The sequence below is a fragment of the Amblyomma americanum genome, chromosome 4 (genome assembly GCF_052857255.1).
Source record: "Amblyomma americanum isolate KBUSLIRL-KWMA chromosome 4, ASM5285725v1, whole genome shotgun sequence".
NCBI classification, from domain to species: Eukaryota; Metazoa; Arthropoda; class Arachnida; order Ixodida; family Ixodidae; genus Amblyomma; species Amblyomma americanum.
In genome coordinates this window covers 187,796,333-187,816,207 of record NC_135500.1, presented here as the reverse complement: position 1 = coordinate 187,816,207, position 19,875 = coordinate 187,796,333, and the positions used below count along the sequence as shown (strand labels likewise).

At 51.7% G+C, this 19,875-nt stretch overlaps 1 protein-coding gene across 3 annotated transcripts in view; it reads right to left on the bottom strand.

Moving 5' to 3' along the window:
• The window catches only part of lilli (AF4/FMR2 family member lilliputian), a 239,161-nt gene that overhangs the window by 15,618 nt on the left and 203,668 nt on the right, over positions 1-19,875 (bottom strand). For all 3 annotated transcript variants that reach the window (XM_077662607.1, XM_077662608.1, XM_077662606.1), the window contains 5 exons: positions 9,230-9,290; positions 7,281-7,360; positions 3,833-3,998; positions 2,435-2,628; positions 144-1,298 (listed from right to left, as the gene is read on the bottom strand). In XM_077662607.1, the coding sequence (XP_077518733.1) occupies positions 144-1,298; positions 2,435-2,628; positions 3,833-3,998; positions 7,281-7,360; positions 9,230-9,290 (1,656 nt within the window). The remainder of the gene's footprint in view (positions 1-143; positions 1,299-2,434; positions 2,629-3,832; positions 3,999-7,280; positions 7,361-9,229; positions 9,291-19,875) is intronic.

Below are 19,875 nucleotides of genomic sequence, written 5' to 3'. Positions count from 1 at the left end.
GGGCTCAAAAACTGGGAAGGCTATCACTAAAGCGAGGACAAATACAGGCCTTCTGTGACATGCACAGTGTAGCATGAACACTATCACAATTTATATGGCCCTTCCAAGAAAACAATGCGAGAAAGCAATACCAGTGCACTCACTCTCGTTTGGCTCGTAGTGACCCACTGGAGCTAGTTGACACCCTGCGCTTTTTCTCCAGTTCTTTGCCATTCCGGTCTTCATCTGGAGCACCTTTCCTCTTTGAGCTCGATTTGCTCTTTGCTGGGGAAGACACTGCACTGCTGCCCAGGCTTTGCTTGGATGTGTCGAGCTTTGGGCCCAACACAGCCGTCCCCGTCTCGGATGAGCGATCCTTGGAGACAGACGGCAATGGCTCCGGCTTTACTGGCCGTCCGGGTAACCGGAGGAGGCGGTCCAGCGGTATGCACACCACCACACTGTCTTTTGAAGCTGTAACAGGGGCGCTTTCCCTGACCTCGCTGCCACTGCGCTGCCCAATGGGCGACAGCAGCGAAGGAGGCTCGGGAGGAGTCCGTGGCATCCCCATCCCTTCCCTCTTGGCAATGACCGGCCCTTCCCCATCTTTATGCACTTTGGGATCACTGCGGGATGCTTTCGGTGGTGGCCGAGGCCGTGACGAAGCTGAAGCCGATGTTCGCTGCTCTGCTCGCACGTCCTCGCTGGAAGACAGGCGCCCCAAAGCAGATGGTGGCGGTGCCTCATCCTCGCTGGATGAGTCAGAGAGCACCGGCCGTTTGTGGATTTTGGAACGCTTTTCGTTGTAACGATCCGAGTGGTTCCGTTTTGAGGGCATCCGACTGACCACCGGAGGAATGCCTTCAGGTGTCGCCTCCCTGCCTACGACGCTGTCTGCCACAGGATCCGGCTTCACTACAGGTGGAAGGGATCCAGGCATGGTCTTGTTCCTTGGGTGTGGGACCATGCTGGGACTAGTCTCCTTCTTGGAAGCCTTGGATGGCCATAGCCGTTTTACTGCCCCTGGTTTTGCAGGTGGCTCGGGTTCTGACTTGGGCTGCGATGGCTGCTGCTTGCCCAACCTCATGGTGATCCTGCCATTTTGCATCTGGCAAGGGCCGCCGTCTTCGGACAGAGCGGCCGTCGCGCTGTTCAGAGGTGCGGGACGGTCCTGTGGTGACGGGCTGAGTGGCGTGGCCTGTACATGACTGGTTGGAGGCACCGGACTCCGGGATGGGCTCGAATGGACCGGGGAGAGCAGAAAATTTGCTGGCTTGGTCACAGGTGAGTGCATCAGCTCCAAGCCTTGTGGACTGGGGCTGCAAGGCAAGGCCAAGTGGCGGTCAGGTGCCGTGTTTCACCATTCACTGAGCCCAGATGTATTGTGCACAATTTTAACACCGGCATATCACTAATGGGCTTAAGTTGGAAATGTTTTCTTCATTCTAATCTTGAAACACAATAGTACCATTTAAACAAATCTGCTCTAGGCACAACCAATTACAAAGCACATTATTTATAGTGGAGTTTGTGGCCGGCACAATCAATGACTGTCAGATAAATGCCAGAGTACTAGACTGCACAACTGTAAATGCCACAAGCAAAAGGTTCCAAGGCCCTCTGCACATATGGTGTTCCATTTTTTTTTTACACGATCCATGCCAAACGAGTGACATGGATCACCCACATTGCTCCTGTTGAGAAGCCTATCCGAATAAAGTTTATTCTTTATTTTCCCGAGTTTTTGCCCCATCATAGCGAAGGAGTGAAAGTCATACCATACCTACCACTGTGGCACAGCCTGCGCTGAATCATGGACTGAAGCGAGAGGCACAACCAACTGACAAAACAAACTTGGCTTCATACCTGACGCACTGTGCAGTCAATGGCCGCTGAAACTGAAGCTGAACCAGCTCATCCTTCCTGGTGGGGGCAGTTCTTCTGAGATATTTCTCTTTAGTTTTTTTCAATAGTATAAATAAAATGCACAAAAATTTTGTGTTCTTTGAACTACTGATTCTACACTTGCAAGTTGCAAGCCTTTCTGAATATAAATCCCACTGAATACACCCTTGATAAATAAAACACGCCAAAAAGTAACCAGTCCTTAAATATTTTTGAACTTTCTATGTACAGTCTTTGCCAAAGGTAACCAGGCTGGACAGTTTGCTTCTCAGTCGTATATTGAAGCTTTTATGCCAGCCCCCAAGCATTAAATCTCTGTATGATAAGGAGAACCGTTATCGCCACCTTCCAACTTTTTGATCTTTAGGGAAGCAAACCATGCAGCCTGGTTACTTTTGGCAAAGGCTGTACCAGTTGTTGGATCTCCGAGAGTCCAAAATGAATGCCGTGTACTCAAGCAAATGCCTTTCATAAGTACCATACATTATGAGCTTTGCTGCAGCAAGATGTGTTTCTCTGCAGTCTTGACAAAGAGAGATGAGGGCCCCACCTTTTGAGCATGAGGCCCAAGTCAGCATCCCTGTTGGGGAACTGTGAGAGGATGGGGGTGAATGAGTCCTCGTCAACCAGTGAGTCTTCTGCTCGTGACTGCCTGCCCATGGTGGCCAGGCCAGCTCCCAGTCCTGCCGGAGAGCTGCGCTTGTCGATGAAGTCGGCCAGCTTCCAGCTCTGAGTGCTGCTTGGCTGCAGGTGAAATGAAATGACATGAGTGAACAACAACAACAACAACTGAAACACCAAACAGCAGAGGCCTGCCTTTCACCAATACGGCAAAGATTATATTACTAAAACGAGGTTTCTCTGGCTGATACCTGCGCTATGAAAGCATTTCAAATGCCTTTGAAGCGAATTTCATTAGACTCAATTGTCAGTCTTCAATTGCTAGAGAAGGTGTTTAAAGGGCACTGGACTGAACCGCCGTTAAGTTAACGGACATCTGCGAAGACATTCCGGACCCTCCTTCAAATAACTTCAAGATGCACTGCCTTCGAGCCATCAATTATATGTGCGTAATAAACCTGTGCTTTATGTTCACAAATTTCTATGTGCACTACATCCAATATAGCATTTTTTCTTGACTGCCGTGCACAATGTGGCTACAAACATGCCAGCTTCAGTGATAGTGCAGGTAAGAAAAAGAAGAAAAGTCTGTTCTTCAAGCTCATCAACTTCATCTTTCGCTATCTCAATTTTGGAGCTCATCTGTATAGTTAGCCGCCATCCTAAAAGCTAAGTGAAAGCACTGATTGGTGGTGCTTCTTCTACAGTTAGTTAACTCTGTTAGTAAAAAAGTGGAGATGACAAGCATCCCAGATGAATGAATGGAAAGCAAAGCAGACAAAGTGCAAAAAAAAATGGAATTTAGCCTGACAAAAAATAAAAATAAAACAGAGGCGCCTTAATGCACAGCTAGCCCAGGTTTGTGAAGGTTGCCACAGACCCCACACGCCAAATGGCTCCTCTCGTATTATGCCCTGTCACAAACACTTGTAAACATTTACTCTGAACCGTTCGCTTAATTCCCTCTGCTTGAGTGATGTACATCCAGTAGCTTTCCAATAATGCAAACTTCATTTAAACAAGAACCGAGTACATTCCATGCTAATCAAACACTCCGGCATCACCCCATGAAACCATATAAGACTGTCTGTGCAGACACATATACTCTTCATTCTTAAGAAACCTTCAGCAAAGGTACAAGGTCATATAAGGTCACTGAAATTTAAGAAATATAGTTTAGGGGAAGAGAAAGTAAAAGGAGAGAGCACAAAAGTTCATTACTGTTTCATCAGTAAAGCTCGCTCCCCCCCCCCCCCCCCCCCCCCCCCCCCCCTCCCATCGGACAGCCAGAACAAAAAGCAATGGGTGCCCACAAAGGACAACACACCTCTCGGCTTGTCTCTGGTGCAGATCCTTCGCAGTCAGAACTTTCAGAGTCGCTCCCCGAGCCCGAAGCAGAGGAAGAGTCATCAGAGTCACTGGAGCTGGACTCCGACGACGACATCTTCTCAACGAGACTCGGTGCCGGAATGATGTTCTCATTGAAAGGTGGCCTGTAATGGCAGTACAGGCAAAGGAACTTCAGCAAATGTTTTCCAATATTTTTGGTCTTTGCCTCCAAAAGACACTAACATAAATCTCGGGGACAGCAGTGTTCCAGAGACGTGGTAAGAAGAGAGAATGTAAGGCCCACATAAAGAGTTTTCAATCCATTAATCTGCATCAATATATTGCCAATCACACATCAAACAATGTAATACTTGAACCATTAAAATTTGCAGGTAATGTATACTACAGAAGCAAAAGCTTAAAATAGAATTACTAAACGTAATTTGTAAAACGAACAACAGACTGGCCAGTAGTGTCACAGTGGATATGAGCTCACTGTGTTGGTGCCCCATCAACACCTCACACACAACAGACACCAGTTTAACAGACAAGCACTATGTATATCATAAATAACAAAAGGTTTCATCAACGGACAAGGGCACAGCTATGAAACAGCAATTACAGGTAACTATTGACAACTGATTTGTGTTCACTGCAGGCTAGTATGCCGGGGACTCGAGGCATCGGGCACTGAAAAACGAATGGCATAAAAGTGTGCCCTAGACTATTCTGTTTAGTATGTAACATGCTATGAAACTGCGACATTGTATTCGCATCAACACCAAGATTCAAAGCCTCGAGATCCTTCCTGGCATAGAAAAGGAGGGCAGTTTTTAAAGGCACGCGACCTGAACGTCATCAAGTCCCATTTCCGAACCTGGCACATATTCGGGCGCCCGTGCCCTCAGGGGCGGTCGCAACCTACCAATTTTGGAAGGACATGCCCGCTCATTTGCTTCCCATTATTGCAGAACAACGCATCCATTGCGGGGGTTTACTCTTTGCAACCGACTTTCGATGACACCAAGCGACTGCGGAGGCTCAGACGTTGTTGTTCATTCAGGGGCTGCATCGAAGCAGCACCGCTCGCTCGGGATGAAAAAAAAAAACAAAAAACAAGGGGCTCCGGCTGGTCACGGTGGACAAGACGTGCACTGCCACACTTCCTCCAAGGTGAGCCGAGTTTCCCCGTCCTTCGCGGCGCGTTGAGAGAGACAGCACGCCAGCAACGACGGCCGTCGGCGGTTGCGCAACACTCCAGAGTAGGGGCTGGGACGAGGGCTCCGACTCAGCGCGCCGAGGTTCGCCCTCGCGCTCGATTTTTTGCTCGCGCCGCAGGGAACGGAACAAGCAAAACACATCGCGGCGGCGAGGGCACCTCCGCACGTCGCCGGTGACGGCGCGAGTAAAAACATCACCGCAGCAGCCCCGAGGGCGTCGGCCACGGCTAGGTGCTGCTCGGGAGCAGCAGTTGTCTATCCGCCGCGCCGTGGTGCCAGTGTAGAGAATGGCAGGACTAAGGCCCCCTCCCGTAGACTTCCAAACAACAGGCCTGTCTCTCCTGCGCCACGTCCACCCTGTAACATACTACAATACTAACCTCCCTGCCACCCTCTGCTATACGTCTGCACACCGTCACCAGTGACGCGCTCTCCACACTGCATGCCCTGCACATGCCAATTTCGCCCTCTCGATTTCAGCTAGGATGATGTCACTACCTAGCGTTCCTTCCCTGACCCTATCTACTTCCAACCCCTTTCGTTAGTCTCTTCTCTTTTCGGCAAAAAAAAAAAAAAAAGTTTCACTCGAATCTAGACGCCTACACTTTCCTTTCAAATGATGCGTCTCCCTTTTTTTCCGCCCCATTTCTCCACCCGCGAGGGCCAGGGCGACCACAGCAACAATTAACGAAGACGTTTCATCGCTGATTGTAGCGGGAAAAACATCGAGCGCACTGCAATCAACGCGCTCCACCCGCTCGTTCAGATTAAAAGGAAAAAAAAAAAAAAGACTGGACGCGCGTCCCAACCCACGCCGACTGGCAACTATAACGACGTTATGACGCAAACGCGCATAGCTTCGCTATCAGCACCTCCCGTCCAGCTAACACCAGCGACTTCCGGCTGCAGTTTCCGTCAGCTTCTAATGCACCACCTCACTTGCCCAGGGGAGGCCTAAGAGACAGCCTGGGACCCCGGGCAGCAGTCCACTTCACTCCCTTACGTAACGCTACAGAGGGGCCCATGACGCAACCCAGCCGCGACTGACTCGGAAGCGGGGCCGTGACGCAATTCGCTAACCACAGCAGAAGGCACGGCGGAAGGGAGCCGACACACAGCAAGGCGAGCGAGACGTCACGACGGAGGCACGGCGACGGATAGCGCAGGTTCCTACCGAAGCTAAACGCAACGGACAAATCTCGCAAGGCATTCACGACTGATGAGTGGCAGAGGGAGTTTACAAATACAGAGTTAATTTTTCAACACGAATCTTCTTTCGTCCTTCCTTATTGATAGTGGCACCGCCATGATCTGCGAGTCGACCGCTGTGGATAGGAACCTAAGGGCTAAAGAAAAAAAAAAGACGGCTCTGCGTGAATTATGTGCACATCTGGCAAGCGTAAAAAGCCAGGACACAAAAGACGCGGAATTGTGAATGGGGGAAAAGCAGTAACTGTCGCGTAGCACAGGCAGCCTCAGGACTCTCCTCCTCCCCGGGGGGTGAGAGCGCAGTAGCAGGCCTCGCGAAGTCAAGCGTCGGAGCGGTAAAAGCATATCCTGCTTCATCGAAACACTGATTGGCCACTTCCGCGAGCGGCCAATCACCGGAAGCCATTCTCCGCCGTCGACAGAAGAGCGGAGGGCGAGGGCAAAAAAAGGAGAGGCGCCGCAATCAGAAACGCCGCCGCAGCAAACTCCGATCCAAGCCCATGCGGGAGCCGATTATGGAGAAAGGATTGGCCGCAGAGAAAGAAGGAAATAACAAACGAAAGAAAACAGAAAAGTGCGGCGCGCTCGGAAGAAAGCCTGAAGCCGCCCGCCGTCAAGCCACGACAGCGCGCTCGCTCGTCGGCCTTGAGAGAGAGTGAGTAGGAGAGAGAGAGAGAGAGAGAGGCCGCTTTGTGACTTGCCGCCGATGCTGTCTCCCCCGTTGTTCGTGACTTCTCCGCCGGCACACCTCTGCCACCGGGGGGGAGAGGTTACTTGCGCATACCCAAAGCTACCGAGACGTCGAGATCCCAACAACGCAGGCTCTACAGCGCAGTAAAATATGCGGACAGGGGGAAGGCCAGGACGGCACTTACCGACACTTGAGGCCTCCTCTGTTCGGGCCTTTAACTGGGCTATTTGTTACCACGAGATAGAGCAGCCAACTAGCTGCCAGAGACCATCAAAATTATGCAAGACGCAACGCCATACGTGGCCAGACCACGAAGGTGCACTTACGTGTTCTTGGATATGGAGAAGCCAAGCGAGGACGAAGTCTTCCGAAATGGTAGCTCCTGCGTGGCCTCCTGCGTGGACTCCTGTGAGGGATGAGAGAACGGTTGCGAATAAATTCAAAACTACTAACGTCCGGAGAAACTAGAGCATCAAACGCGCACGCATGCACGAACGTGAAATGACGCCCCAAGCCATACCACGCGCAAACAAGGCTCGCGAACGTACGCATCATGCGCCAACCACGCCAGCGCAGATATCGCGGAACTGAGCAAAGAACTAATCCCTCGTGAGTCGAGGAAAGCGCAAGGCGGCGACACAACACCAGCTCCTCCAACGCGACGCTCTCACAGTCGAGGTGGGTTCGGAGATTGTGCGACGACGTCACCCTTTCACAACGCAACAAATGGCAACGCCCCAGAGCGTGCACTGAACTCATCAGGACACGGACCAGCGAGCAGGCACGCGCTGCCGTATTCACCCAAGACCGCACGAGGACATTCAGTACGGCGCAGCGAAGTCGGCGTGCAGTCGACGGGAGATTGCAGCAGCATACCTACGTTTATCTAAGGCCACGGATTCCGTAGACTGATCGACCTCGAAAGCTCGTCGGTCATTGCCTGTTTTAACGCGACTACGAGCTCCTTTTTTTTTTTATCAACAGTTGCACAATGAAACGAAAGCTGAACCTTCCCCAGAAAAAAAAAAATTTGAAAAATTTACCGCCACGGGTTGGCACAGTTATCGTTCCTGCCGCTGGGCTCCTTTCTCGTGGCCTCTTTATCTGTACTTTATCCCTTCGTTCTCCGCCGCCAATCAACTAACCTCGCCTCGTTATCTCCACTTGCTGTATATTCAACTACGCTCCTTGGCTGCTTTTCAAACTCCGAAGATGCTCTGCCGGACCTCCGCGCCTGTTCCGTCAAATCGGCGTTGGGGTGCCTTACACACTTCGTCAGGAGCTTTCCCCGTCTTGCGATCTGCGACCATTTCCATCTACGTTTCCAAACTCCTGCCTGGAGCGTTTCGTTCTCAAAACCCAACGGTAGCATCGACATATGAACAGCTTCCCTTTTATTTGTAAAGAACGAAAAAGAAAAATGCTAAGGTCGCAACCCTTAGCCATCCCTATAGCGTCCTCATCCCAGACTACGCAGGGTGCTTAGGACGTGGCACCCGAGAGAAAAAGATTTCACATGGGCGGTTTTTCAAAGCTCGAAATCGCCAGCGGATTTTCGCTAGCATGAAATGCTCCGACACCCACGCACTTTGTAGGCAGTTCTCAATTCGTTCTGTTGTCTTTGTATCGATTTAGGGCATCGAAGCATAATGTCTGGTGAGCTCGGTTCAGCCCGACGGTGCTAAACCAAACAGGGCACGATGCGTCCAACTAATTCCACCAAGACAGCTCCGGACACAAGCAAGAATTGATTACAACCGCGCTCGAGGCGCACGTCGCGTGAGTTCCCTCAATTTGATCATTAACCCTCCAGTAGGCTGTCACTCTCTCTCTCAATCGCGCGCGCGCGCGACCAGGCCAATACGAAGCGACACTCCCGGCGAATAAAGGAAGAGACCGGCGTTAGGAACAAACTGACATTTCGCGCGGGCCAAAAGTACAGAGTTCACGACCAGCGACCGGCACTGAAAAAACGCTGCGGCCGCTTTCCTCCTTCCCTTTCCCTCTCCCACAACCCCGTTGTGGGTGCAGAGCGCGGGCGAGACTCGCGTCTGCCTGGGTGGGTCGTCTGTGCCGTGTATCGATATAAGGGACACCGTAAGTCGCCGGGATGCCAGCAAAGGCTACGCGCATCAACTTCAACCGTCACGACTCCGTCGGAGTAGCACACAGGCAGAGCAGCTTATATCCTTACCGCTTTCCGGAGAGCTCTGAAAAGCGCGTGCAGAGAGAGAGGGGGAATAAATGACGCGGCCCGAGCGGACACGCTGCTCACCTCTTGCTCTTTTTCTTCGTCAGACTCGCTCACCTCCAGGTCATCCTGGAGACTGCTGCCCCTGTCCGAAGAAATAAGACGGCGTAATTAGCAACTGCCCAGTCTCCCCACACAGGCAAAAGTGTCTCCCGGAGGAGCCTAAAGTATACTGCTCAAAATCAACAACGCGGAAAGCGTTCAGTTAAGGAGCCTGGTCGGCACCAGACGGCGTAACGATCGCCGCATTCTCACTCGTATCCTTTGTTTGACAATAAATTTAAAAAAAATCCCCGAAGCTGATTATTCGCGACACAGTCGTATTAACACGAACTCTACACAAGCGGGTAAGAACAGGTGGTAAAGTAACGGTAAAGTGACTTGCTCAACTCGCTTGGCAGGGCAGGGTGGCGCTATTTCGACCTGACGTCGAACAATCGAACATACACTTCCTTAAAAGCACACTGAACCATCTTATCTGCCTGCTGTCGCCTCTGCCGACGCAGACATGGCGCCCCGTATTATTACATAATATTGCATGGCATGTCTTGTGCTTTTCAAAACGTAGCTTTCTCATTAAGACAACGGCAAGAGCAGCAATTCGCAATGCCGCAGCTGTTCTGAAAATGGTAGAGAGAAAGTTATATCCGACGCATAATCTGAAGACGCTTGAACAACTTTTTACAACGTCTTCAGAGTACGCGTCGGATATTCTCTCTCTCTGAAGACGTTAGACATTGTTCAAACGTCTTCAGAGCATGCATGGAGCGACTCATTCATCCCCGAAATCACCGACGGTTGTTGGCGTACAACAGGCGTACAGGGAGCTGGCACGCCACTCCCACCGTCTGTCTAACCACACCTCCATCACGCCTACGTCAGCCGTTAGTCACACGGGCTACCATAAGAGGGCGCCAGCGTTGCAACTTCACCGCCACCTACTGGCGCCATTATCGTAAGCACTAGATCTCACTGTCGTATAAAGTGAAATAAATGTCATAATCGCGTTGCTATCCTTCGTTCATGAAAGGCGAAGACCATTTCGATTTTCATTTAAGGCCACAGAAAATCGACGATCGAAACAAGTAGTCCTAAGAGTTACAGGCCATCGATGATAAAACTTTCTTAATGTGTATAAAGTAGGGCTCTGGGTGGCACAGCACGAATTAAGTCAGATGCTCGCAAACGTAGAAGGTGCAGGGAAACTGAGTTTTGGTTCTGTGCGATATCAGTGCACGTTACAGATCCCTAGGTGGTCTAAATTGTTCCGGAGCCCTCCACTACGGCGCCCCTTTCTTCCTTCACTCCCTCCTTTACCTCTTCCATTACGGCGCGGTTCAGGTGTCCCCCAAAATGTGAGACACATACTGCGTCATTTCCTTTCCCCAAAAACCAATTTTCATTGCGTAAATGCAGCCAACGACAAAATGCCCCGCTTCCACAGAACTCGCGAGTCGAATGGACCACATACTTTTTCTCGCTTCTATCGGTCCCTGTACCCAACACCTTTCCGACGCGTCCTCGGTAAACGTAAAGGAGACAGAGCGCAACTAACGGTTCCCTTAGGTCACCAGCTAAGAGGAACCGGCTTCGCAGCAGACGATCCACGACACTGTCGCGGACAGCAGACACACCACAACTCGTTCCGACGTAATAACCAGTACAGGCACAAGCCAATCAAAGCGAACGTCACCCGTTCGAACCAACGACGGCAGCAAAGCAACACAAGCTGCAGCCAAAAAAAAAAAACAAGCGCACAAAACTCAAACCAAGGCGCGGTTGGGAGGTATCGACCCCCCCCCCCCCCCCTTCCCCTTATCCTCCAATATCCGCCAGTGCCAGGTCGCATTAGTGGAACACGGCCTATTCCAACGTCGGGTACCTCCGAAGGAATGCGTACAAGACACGTCACCCGCGACGCGGCGCGCACAAAGTTGCCTGCATTAATTACTCCTAATTAGCGCTCGCCTACGGGAAGAGCGGTACGTACACCGCCCGCCCCGCCCCCTCTCTCCCAATCCCCTTCTCCCAGCCACAGCATAGCCGGCGAAAACGATCTGCGCACACTGATTAATAATGCCCCAGTCCTCCACGGAGAGCGCTTAGCGCCACCGCGTCACTTCCGTCAAAGTTCCCGCGTCGCTTTTATTCGCTTCTTTCGCGCGCTTCCACCTCTCTCTATTCTCAGACGAGGAGGCCAAGGTCTCTCTCTCTCTCTCTCTCTCACACACACACACACACACACACACACACACACACACACACACACACACACACACACACACACACACACACACACTACGGACGAAACCGCAACACACGGTAAACCCATTTACTGGATACTTGCGCGCGCGCGAGCTTCAGCCTTTGTAAAAACGCGGTCGCGAGCACTTGTTTGCACAGCGGGAGCGGACATTTACTCTTCTATTTCCTCGACGGCACGGCCGCGGTGGTCGCGAGGAAAGCCTGTCGTTATGCTAGCTCCCGTGCCAAAAAGTAGAAGAAACAAAAAAACGCCGTTGCACGGCTGCGTGTCACGTGCGTCCTCCCGAAGAACAATTCCCCCAAGATAAGATGACCCGGCCGCTAGTCAGACGCCCATGACCGCAAATCAAAACCCGCGCCTATGTAGAACGCCGCACAAACCGCCAACAGCGCTTAGCTCAACAAAGCTGTCTTCGAAACCCACGGAAGCCCACAGGTCGCCGGTATAATTAATGCAAAGGCGGAAACCAGAGACTCTCCTCTTAACGCTGTCCTACTCACGCTGATGACACATTACCGCACGCTTACCTCACGAAGCTAGGCTTCTCCGCCGTCACGTGGGAATGGAAACTGAACAGGTCGAAGGGGAAATCATCAGTAGCAAGGAAGGACTACGCGTGCGGCAAAGAACACACGAGCGGTGTTCAGGGAAGTTCCAGCGCCCAACGGAGCGCGGCGGCGATACGTACGACTTGTGAGGCAGGTAAAACGGCGACGTTCGCACAATGGGCACGAAAAACGGAGAAGACAATGGAGGCTTCTCACGGAGTAAGCCGATTAAGGGGGGTCGACTACTAAGGACAGACATAAATAAATATAAACGAACAGGCCATCCGCAGTGGCTGAAAGAAAGAAAGGATTACCGCGACATAGCTGCGAGCACGACATTTACTGCAGTAGGAGATTACAGGGACAAGCAGTGAATCGTGAAAGCGGGAGGAAAAAAAAAGAATGAAGATGGGAAAAGAAATAAAACAAAAAAGTACGCAGCGCCCTCAGCGAGCCGGGCAACACAGGTCGCCTGTGCGGTCGCCAGGTCCCGGCGCAGTACGGGACATGCGTACGGTAAACACAAATGGCGCGAAGGCGGGAAAACATCCGCACAAGCTCGCTCGTTCAGCCACGCCTCTGCATTGGAACCCCCACGCCAGCGCGGGCCCTCTCCCACGCGGCTATTGTTCGTCTTTCCTTTCCTTGCTGCGTCGCGCTCGGCCAAGCGTGGCGCAACCCGCGAATCAATAAAAGGAAAGCCACCTCTGCTGACGAACAGCAGTAATTGGCGCCGTCCGCCCCCGATGAGCCGCATTCAAACGATCCATTAGCGGCGCGAGCCAGACGGCCCGGCCGCGCGCAAGGCGCGAAGCCAGATACCAGCGCCTCGAGCGCCGAGAGAAGCGTCTTTTTGGCGCGCTTTCGGGTGAAAGCCCGCGCGGCAGCTGCTGCGAGCCAGCAAAGATACGCGTCTCCCGACGAGTACACCGCGTAGGGCGCACATGTGCCTGCCGCGAGAGGGCTCGAGCTCGCTGACGGCGGCGCGTAATTCAGGCAGGACTCTCACGCCTCGCTAGCTGCTCTCCCGCAACACTCTATATGTGCCTACGAGCAATGATTCTGCGCCGCCACTGCTAATACCGTCTTCTTAAATAAAGTTTACCTCCTCCCACCGTGGAAGGCTGCACAGCTCCCACTCCTATGAACCTCTGTCGACGAAAACGTGGTCACACGGGTCCCCGGCCGCCGCCATATTGGACACTGGACTGCGCTCGCAGTACACTTGTTATGGGGGCTTAACGTCCCAAAGCGACTCGGACTATGAGGGACGCCGCAGTGAAGGGCTCCGGAAATTTCGATCACCTGGGGTTCTTTAACGTCGTGCACCGATATCGCACAGTACACGGGCCTCTAGAATTTCGCGCTCGTAGTACAGTATATTACAGGAAAGGGTTGAGAATTTAGTCACTCCCCACGTTCTCCCCACAGTCCAGAAAGCCGGTTTTCCCGAGGGTCGTGAAAAGGTCTACACCTATACGTATGGACCTCCTGCATGTTTGTAAACAAACGAGGTGGCGCTGCAGTCGCTAGCGAGCTCGTGGTAGGCAAAAGGTCGGGGAGTGGCGTCGCGGATAGGTGTTGTGCGCGGGTTTTCAAGGCTTGTAGGCGCGTTTCCAGTTTCTGCGAATCGTAGCAATGGTCGATGCTTCCAACTTAGTAATTTGTAGAAGTACACGAGCTCGCGTTGTCCACGTGCGGCCTATAAAGAGAAATAGTTTGCCACTGTGTATTGTATATATGGTTAGTAGTAAACATGTAGAAAGCGTTCCTGCCGTTTATTTATGCGCTAGGCATTGAATAAAACAAGTTTTGACACTCTGCACTAGCCGGAATGATTTTACTTCGGGACAGCAGTGAGGGGAAGTGCTGGCCTTGTTTCGTCGGAGCAGACATGCGCTCATCGTCTGCTAGCTGACATATACGTACGTGTCGCGGTGCGCGAAAAGTGGGGACAGAGTCGTGTCCCCGATCTCCTGTCTCGCTTAGCGCTGTTTTTAGCCGCATGACCACGCACCAGCCAGGCCGACTTGTCCTCTTGTTAAGCTGGTCAATTTGGTGAAAATTTTTGATTTCTAGAATTATTTTCTTTCCTAGCCCTGAAGTCTAGTTTCGTGACGAAAAATTATAGCAAAATAATGAGTACAAATTTATAAATTACGCTTTTTAGAAGTGTGGTCGTCAAAAATCTTGAGGTAATTTCTTTGATTTCAGTGCCGCATTTCTTTGACCAAAGCGAAAGCGAAGATGCCATAAACGAGGGAATAAACTTTAAGGTTCGTTTTCTGACCTCTCACATTTTCTGCGACTGGATCACTCACCTTCGTAATTCGCATGAAAATCAAATGATTACATTTGTCGCAAACTATTCCTGAGACGTTGAGGAGCGTAATAAATCTCTCGATTTTTTTTCCCCTACACGTGCAGTAAGTACTGTGTTAGTTATTTCCTGTAAGAAACGTTTTCATGTAACTATGCATGCATAAGTACTGATCATATAGAAAAAACTAATCGCGTCATCGTACGGAACAGGGCTTTATGTACATGCTGGCATAAAAGAACTGCGCACTATCTACTCAATTATTTGCGACCTTCGGGGGACTTGACGACGGTGTTAATTATAATTACCCAGAACTGCACCAGGTATAGCTATAAATAGAAGGAATTACTGAAACTAGCGTAGGAATTTCACATTTGCACCAAGTTTAGTTACATATCGCATGCATGAATAACGAAAACACTTTTCATTGCCGCGTCCCGTCTCAATCTCGCCACGTGTCTGTTAGTAGCACGCCTGCGGCTGCTTCTTTGCAAACAAGCTTCGCGATCATGTACTACCTCATGAAACATGACACATGAATGATGCAATGAAAAAGCATATGGCGTTTAGCACACTTAAGGTACGCTATTCTAAGCACACCAACGCGACCGCGCAAGATTGGCACAACTTACCAGACTTCTTTCTACTCGAATGAAATAATTACGTCGTCATATCAAGAAAGAGTTTCAAGTAAATATTAAATGACACAAAACGCGCCATTAAAACATGGTGTGCTATTAACAAAAAAACGCATTCCTTGGGGGCGAGTGAACCTGTCGGCGCCTCGTGCACTCCGGCTCAAGGTGATAAGTAGTTACGTGTGCAGCTGCATATGTGTTTTTTTTTCCTTGAGCAATTATCAGCCTACTATCCTGAAGTTCAGGTGAATGAACGCAGTAACTTGCATGCTATTAAGTGCATTGAGTGGCAGTGCCTATCGACTCCCAGACTTCGCGCTTTACTACCGTGGCCCAATGCCTGTTAGCCAGTTTCCGAATGCGGCATTTATGCGCGAGAAACCTATCGAGGCTAATTTAATATTTTTTATGCTACTACGCGGATCCAGCAGTGACGCAGCTGGTCAATATATGCTGCTTCTGCAGTGCACAGGCTTGAAGCAGCCGCCGGTAACTGCGGCAGCTGCGGTTGGCACGGGCAAGCGGAACCTGTTTTGCCTACCATGCGAAAGTCGCTGCTAACATCAGCGCCACCGCATCTTCGTGACGTCGCGGGGTGAAGGAGGTCCATAGGTTAACGCCAACAGCGGTCAGCTGCGGCTATCGCGCAGAGCGTCCCGGGATCCGCACGTCTTCTCCTTTGACGCGGCAGCCTTCCCACTGTCAAGCCGCTCATCGGACCCGAGCACCGGCGAACCGCGGCGCGTAGGACGCGAAAGCGGCCCGCGGTTAGCGGCGCAGCGAAAACGGGGTCTCTGCCGCATCGCATTGGTCTCGCATGCGTGGCTGTCCCCAAGGTCGAACGCGCAGCGCCGGGCAGAATGGTCGACGCCGCCAAAAGGGCCAGCCGCAGTTTCGAACTCCACCGATGGGGGAGCACACCGCGGACGAGGCCGGACGGCACAAGGTCAGGTCGAGGACACGCGCCGCGCGTGAAAAACACCTACGCCGACGTCTCCGAGCGCGGCGGCACAAAAGGCCCCACAGCTAGCTCTTCGCAACTCCGCGAAGCCTGAAGGAGCGAGGACGCGACGTTTTCTGACGCCGCAAGGCAACCTCGCCCTCAGACCACGCGGCGCAGCAATAATAATTGTTTTTTTGGGGGGAAAGGAAATGGCGCAGTATCTGTCTCATATATCGTTGGACACCTGAACCGGGCCGTAAGGGAAGGGATAACGCGGCGCAGCAACGAGAATTCGGTGAAACCAACTACGACGATCACAACATTGGCTCTCGACCGGTTGAGCGAAAATGGAGCACTTGGGGTGTGCTTTGTAAGACAACATGAGTGCTTGCAACCGCGCGATTAGGAGACACTGCCGCATTTACTACTTCCTCCGGAGTTAGCAGGCTAATGACGCCAAAATAATTGTTTTAGGATTTTAAAAAAAAGAGAATGCAGTGCTTCTCTGACTGCCTCGCTAGGCCACGCCACTAAACTACGCGCAGTCCGGTGTAATTAAGAACACTCTAGCCCCGGTAACGTCGGCCTAATGTCACTCTATACTGAAGATATATGAACGTAACGAATACTGCACAGTGGGAACTATACGTATAGAAGGCTTACGTTACCGGGACATACGGTAGAGGTAAGTGTGCAGTAGTAGGGCGGAGGGGGGCGTTATGCCTTCTGCCCCATCGGGAGCGCCACCACATCCGGCAACACCAGGATCGCCACCCATGAATCCAGTTCACGCTCTGCGACTGTCTCCGAAAGAGACAGTTGCACGCCCTGCGCGCATTTTTTTCCCCCAACAACCAGAACCACTCGTGGCCTCCTCCACCTAACATGTCGGGCGCGCCCCGCTGGCTTTCCAGCCACACGAGGAAGCGCCCGGCCAAGCCGCCACGACAACGTCGCTCTTTTAGTTTTTTTTTTATCTGACAGAGCGCACCATTCTGGTTAACTAACTGCGCCGCCGCACTTCCAGCGCTCATTCGACGGCGCAAACAATAGCTATTAACGCTAACGGAATCGCGTCATCTGGCTGCGAACCCGCGGCAACGAGGAGGGGACCCTCATTATGCCGCCGGCCTTTCTCCCACTACGCGCGCATACCATGCACTGCCGCAGTAGAAGGAAGTGTGCGAGCATTTCTTGGGCCCACGTCCAGGAAAATTTCTCACATACTTGGGTCGCACAAGCTCAACATGCCTAGCTAGCCCTTCTAACCAGCTCGGCCCTTATCTCTCAGCCTAGACGGCGACGAAGCCTGCCTCTCTCTCTCTCGTCGCCAATGTAGAGATTTCGAATGAGGGACTCGATGTCTTGGGGGTCCCGAGGAAATGGCATGCCCCAACGATACGGATGCATGCACCGGGGACATTTAGAATAGGGGTTTTCTCTACGCAACGTCGCCAGGCTTGGGATCGCTGACTGCAAGCACCATTGCGGTCAAGAGGAATGCTAAAAGGTAAATCTAACAAATTAAAATGTTTTTTTTTGTTTCACATATTTGGTGACTTTTCTGCAGCACTCAATACGCATACAATAACCCCAGCAAGAGCCACAAACGAAGAATGTTTTCGACATTCTATTGGACTGTTGGCCACGTGCAGCGCCGCCTCGGGGGGGAACGCGCAATGGTAACTCTCGAAAATGTATTTATTTTCAGTTTTGTTTACGTCCGCGCGAATAAAAATTGCTGCATAAATAAAACAAACGGTGTGTTAACGGAGCACCAACTCTTTGTGACCCCTTTTTCTGTACCGATATCACTCCCTCGTTTGAAGCGGAGATCAGTGATTTGAACCTCCCGCGCTTGCTGACATCAAACGACGCGTACTCGCTAAGCCTAGCAGCCGTACACACACGAAAGCAATGTGAAAATTTGGCGCGTTTCATGGCTAGCAGAAGCAGGAGGAAAAACATTCATTGAAACCATAACAGAAAATTGCTCTTGAGCTTGGCTTCCCCATTCCAGGACTCCAATGGCCTTGGCCGCCCGGCGAACTTGCTGGTTAAGTGCTTGTTGACTTGTCCGGATATCGCCGGCTAGCTGTACTTCCCACCGCTCAAATGACGTGCACTGCGTCTTTAAGTTTTGTTGCTTGCTCCCACACCCCCAAGAAATGTGAGAGAGCGTGGGACGGCCCCAGCACCAGGGACAAGTGCTGAAATGTACTGTCTCCCGCACCCCCACGAAATGTGCTGAAATATACTGTCGGGTATAGCCTATTATATCTGTAGGGATTTGGGAGTTGGTCTATATTAGCAGAGACCTTCAATAGCTTGTACAAGTGCTACTGCATCTTCTGTGCTAAGTGGTGCTTGATAGGTCCTGCGGTTCGGCCGCTGTGCCTCGAGGCGTTCGCTAAAATTTTGAGCCGCGGCCATGTTCAGACAACGCGAAAGCTTCGTGCGCCTTTGTTTTGCCGCGAACGTGAGACACGATGTAGCGGCAGCGTCGCATCGGTGGCGAAGCTAGAGGACCCGCTTCAACGGGCGCCGACATATGTTGCCCGAATATAGAGCAATCTTGGGGTTCAAGCTATTTAGGCAAAAATAGCGGTCGCCGCTAATGTGAACTCTAGACCTAAGGCGTGCCTTTCGGGGAGCCCTATTCTAAACCTCTATAATGTCCACTCAAGGCGCGCTCACCCTAGCCCCTCCACGTGCTATCCACGAATCAATTCACTGAACGCCGATGCCCTGCTATTTGTTAGCGCGGCACTGCGCGCGGGGCCCAGGCTCTCCTGTTTATTTTTCCTTTTAGGCTGCGCGCTTGAAGCTCATTCCCAGTTTTACATCTTCGCTATGCTCGACGTATAGCAGTTATGTCAAGTAGGGAACACACACACACACACACAAAAGGCGATTTTTCGCTTTTGCCCGGACAATGAAGCGGCAGCGAAGGCTGCAACGCAACAGTACCCATTCCCCCAACTCATCCACACCTTTTGGTAACGGAAAAAGAATTGCCCCCTTGTTACCGTTATGGATTGGCAAAAGCGACGTATAGCATAACGCAGCCCAACACCGCTACGTAAATAGCAAAAGGTGGCATCAACCGATGCGCACACACTGCGGGCAGCCGGACGACTGACCCCCCGTGCAGTGTGGCAGCCGCGGGACGCAACGCTATCCGGTCCGTCCATCGGCCCCGCGAATGGGCTGATCGATTTCCAAGGCGGAGAGAGCGTGAGCTGTATTCGCTTCGCCACGTGTCTCTACGCCGATCACTCCGCCATAGCCACATACACTTTCCCATTAGATGGCACACACATGGCTTCATCTCGATGGACACAAGCATGCACGGCTGCACCCTAAGGGATTTGCTTTTTTTTTTTTCTCGTAGGAGCGGTGATATGTAGCACGACGGTGCTTTAGTAACAAAGGCGCTCGGCAGCCTTTAGCACGAGTCTTTGGCTTCGATCGGCCCTCGGCGATGGTGCCATTCCCGTAGACGCAGAATGCAAAGTCCAGATGGTGCAAATTAATTCCTGAGCGCCAACTACGGCATGTCTCGTTGGACCACAGCGCTAGCCCCAGCACAGCGTTGCTTTGGAGGGCAAACATTAACTACTCCTACAAATAAAGACGAAGAATTAAAGAGTGCGCACCCCGTAACTAAACGTCACGGAATCCACACTAAGAAACCCTACCCGTGCACAGGCTAAGCAAATTCGATCAGGACGCTAATCGTTCGGCACGGAATACAGATTTTGGAGGAATTAACGTAGAAGAACTGCTGCCAATAATACGCTGACTGCACTATTCGACCACAAAAGCAGGCATCGAATACCTCCCCCATCCCTTTGAGACTGCCAGTCGAGTCCTCGCTCCAAGGCCGGAAAAAAAAAAAAAAGGCGCGCGACAGCCGCAGCTGAGGCGGCAGCAGCGCGCGTGGACCACAGCC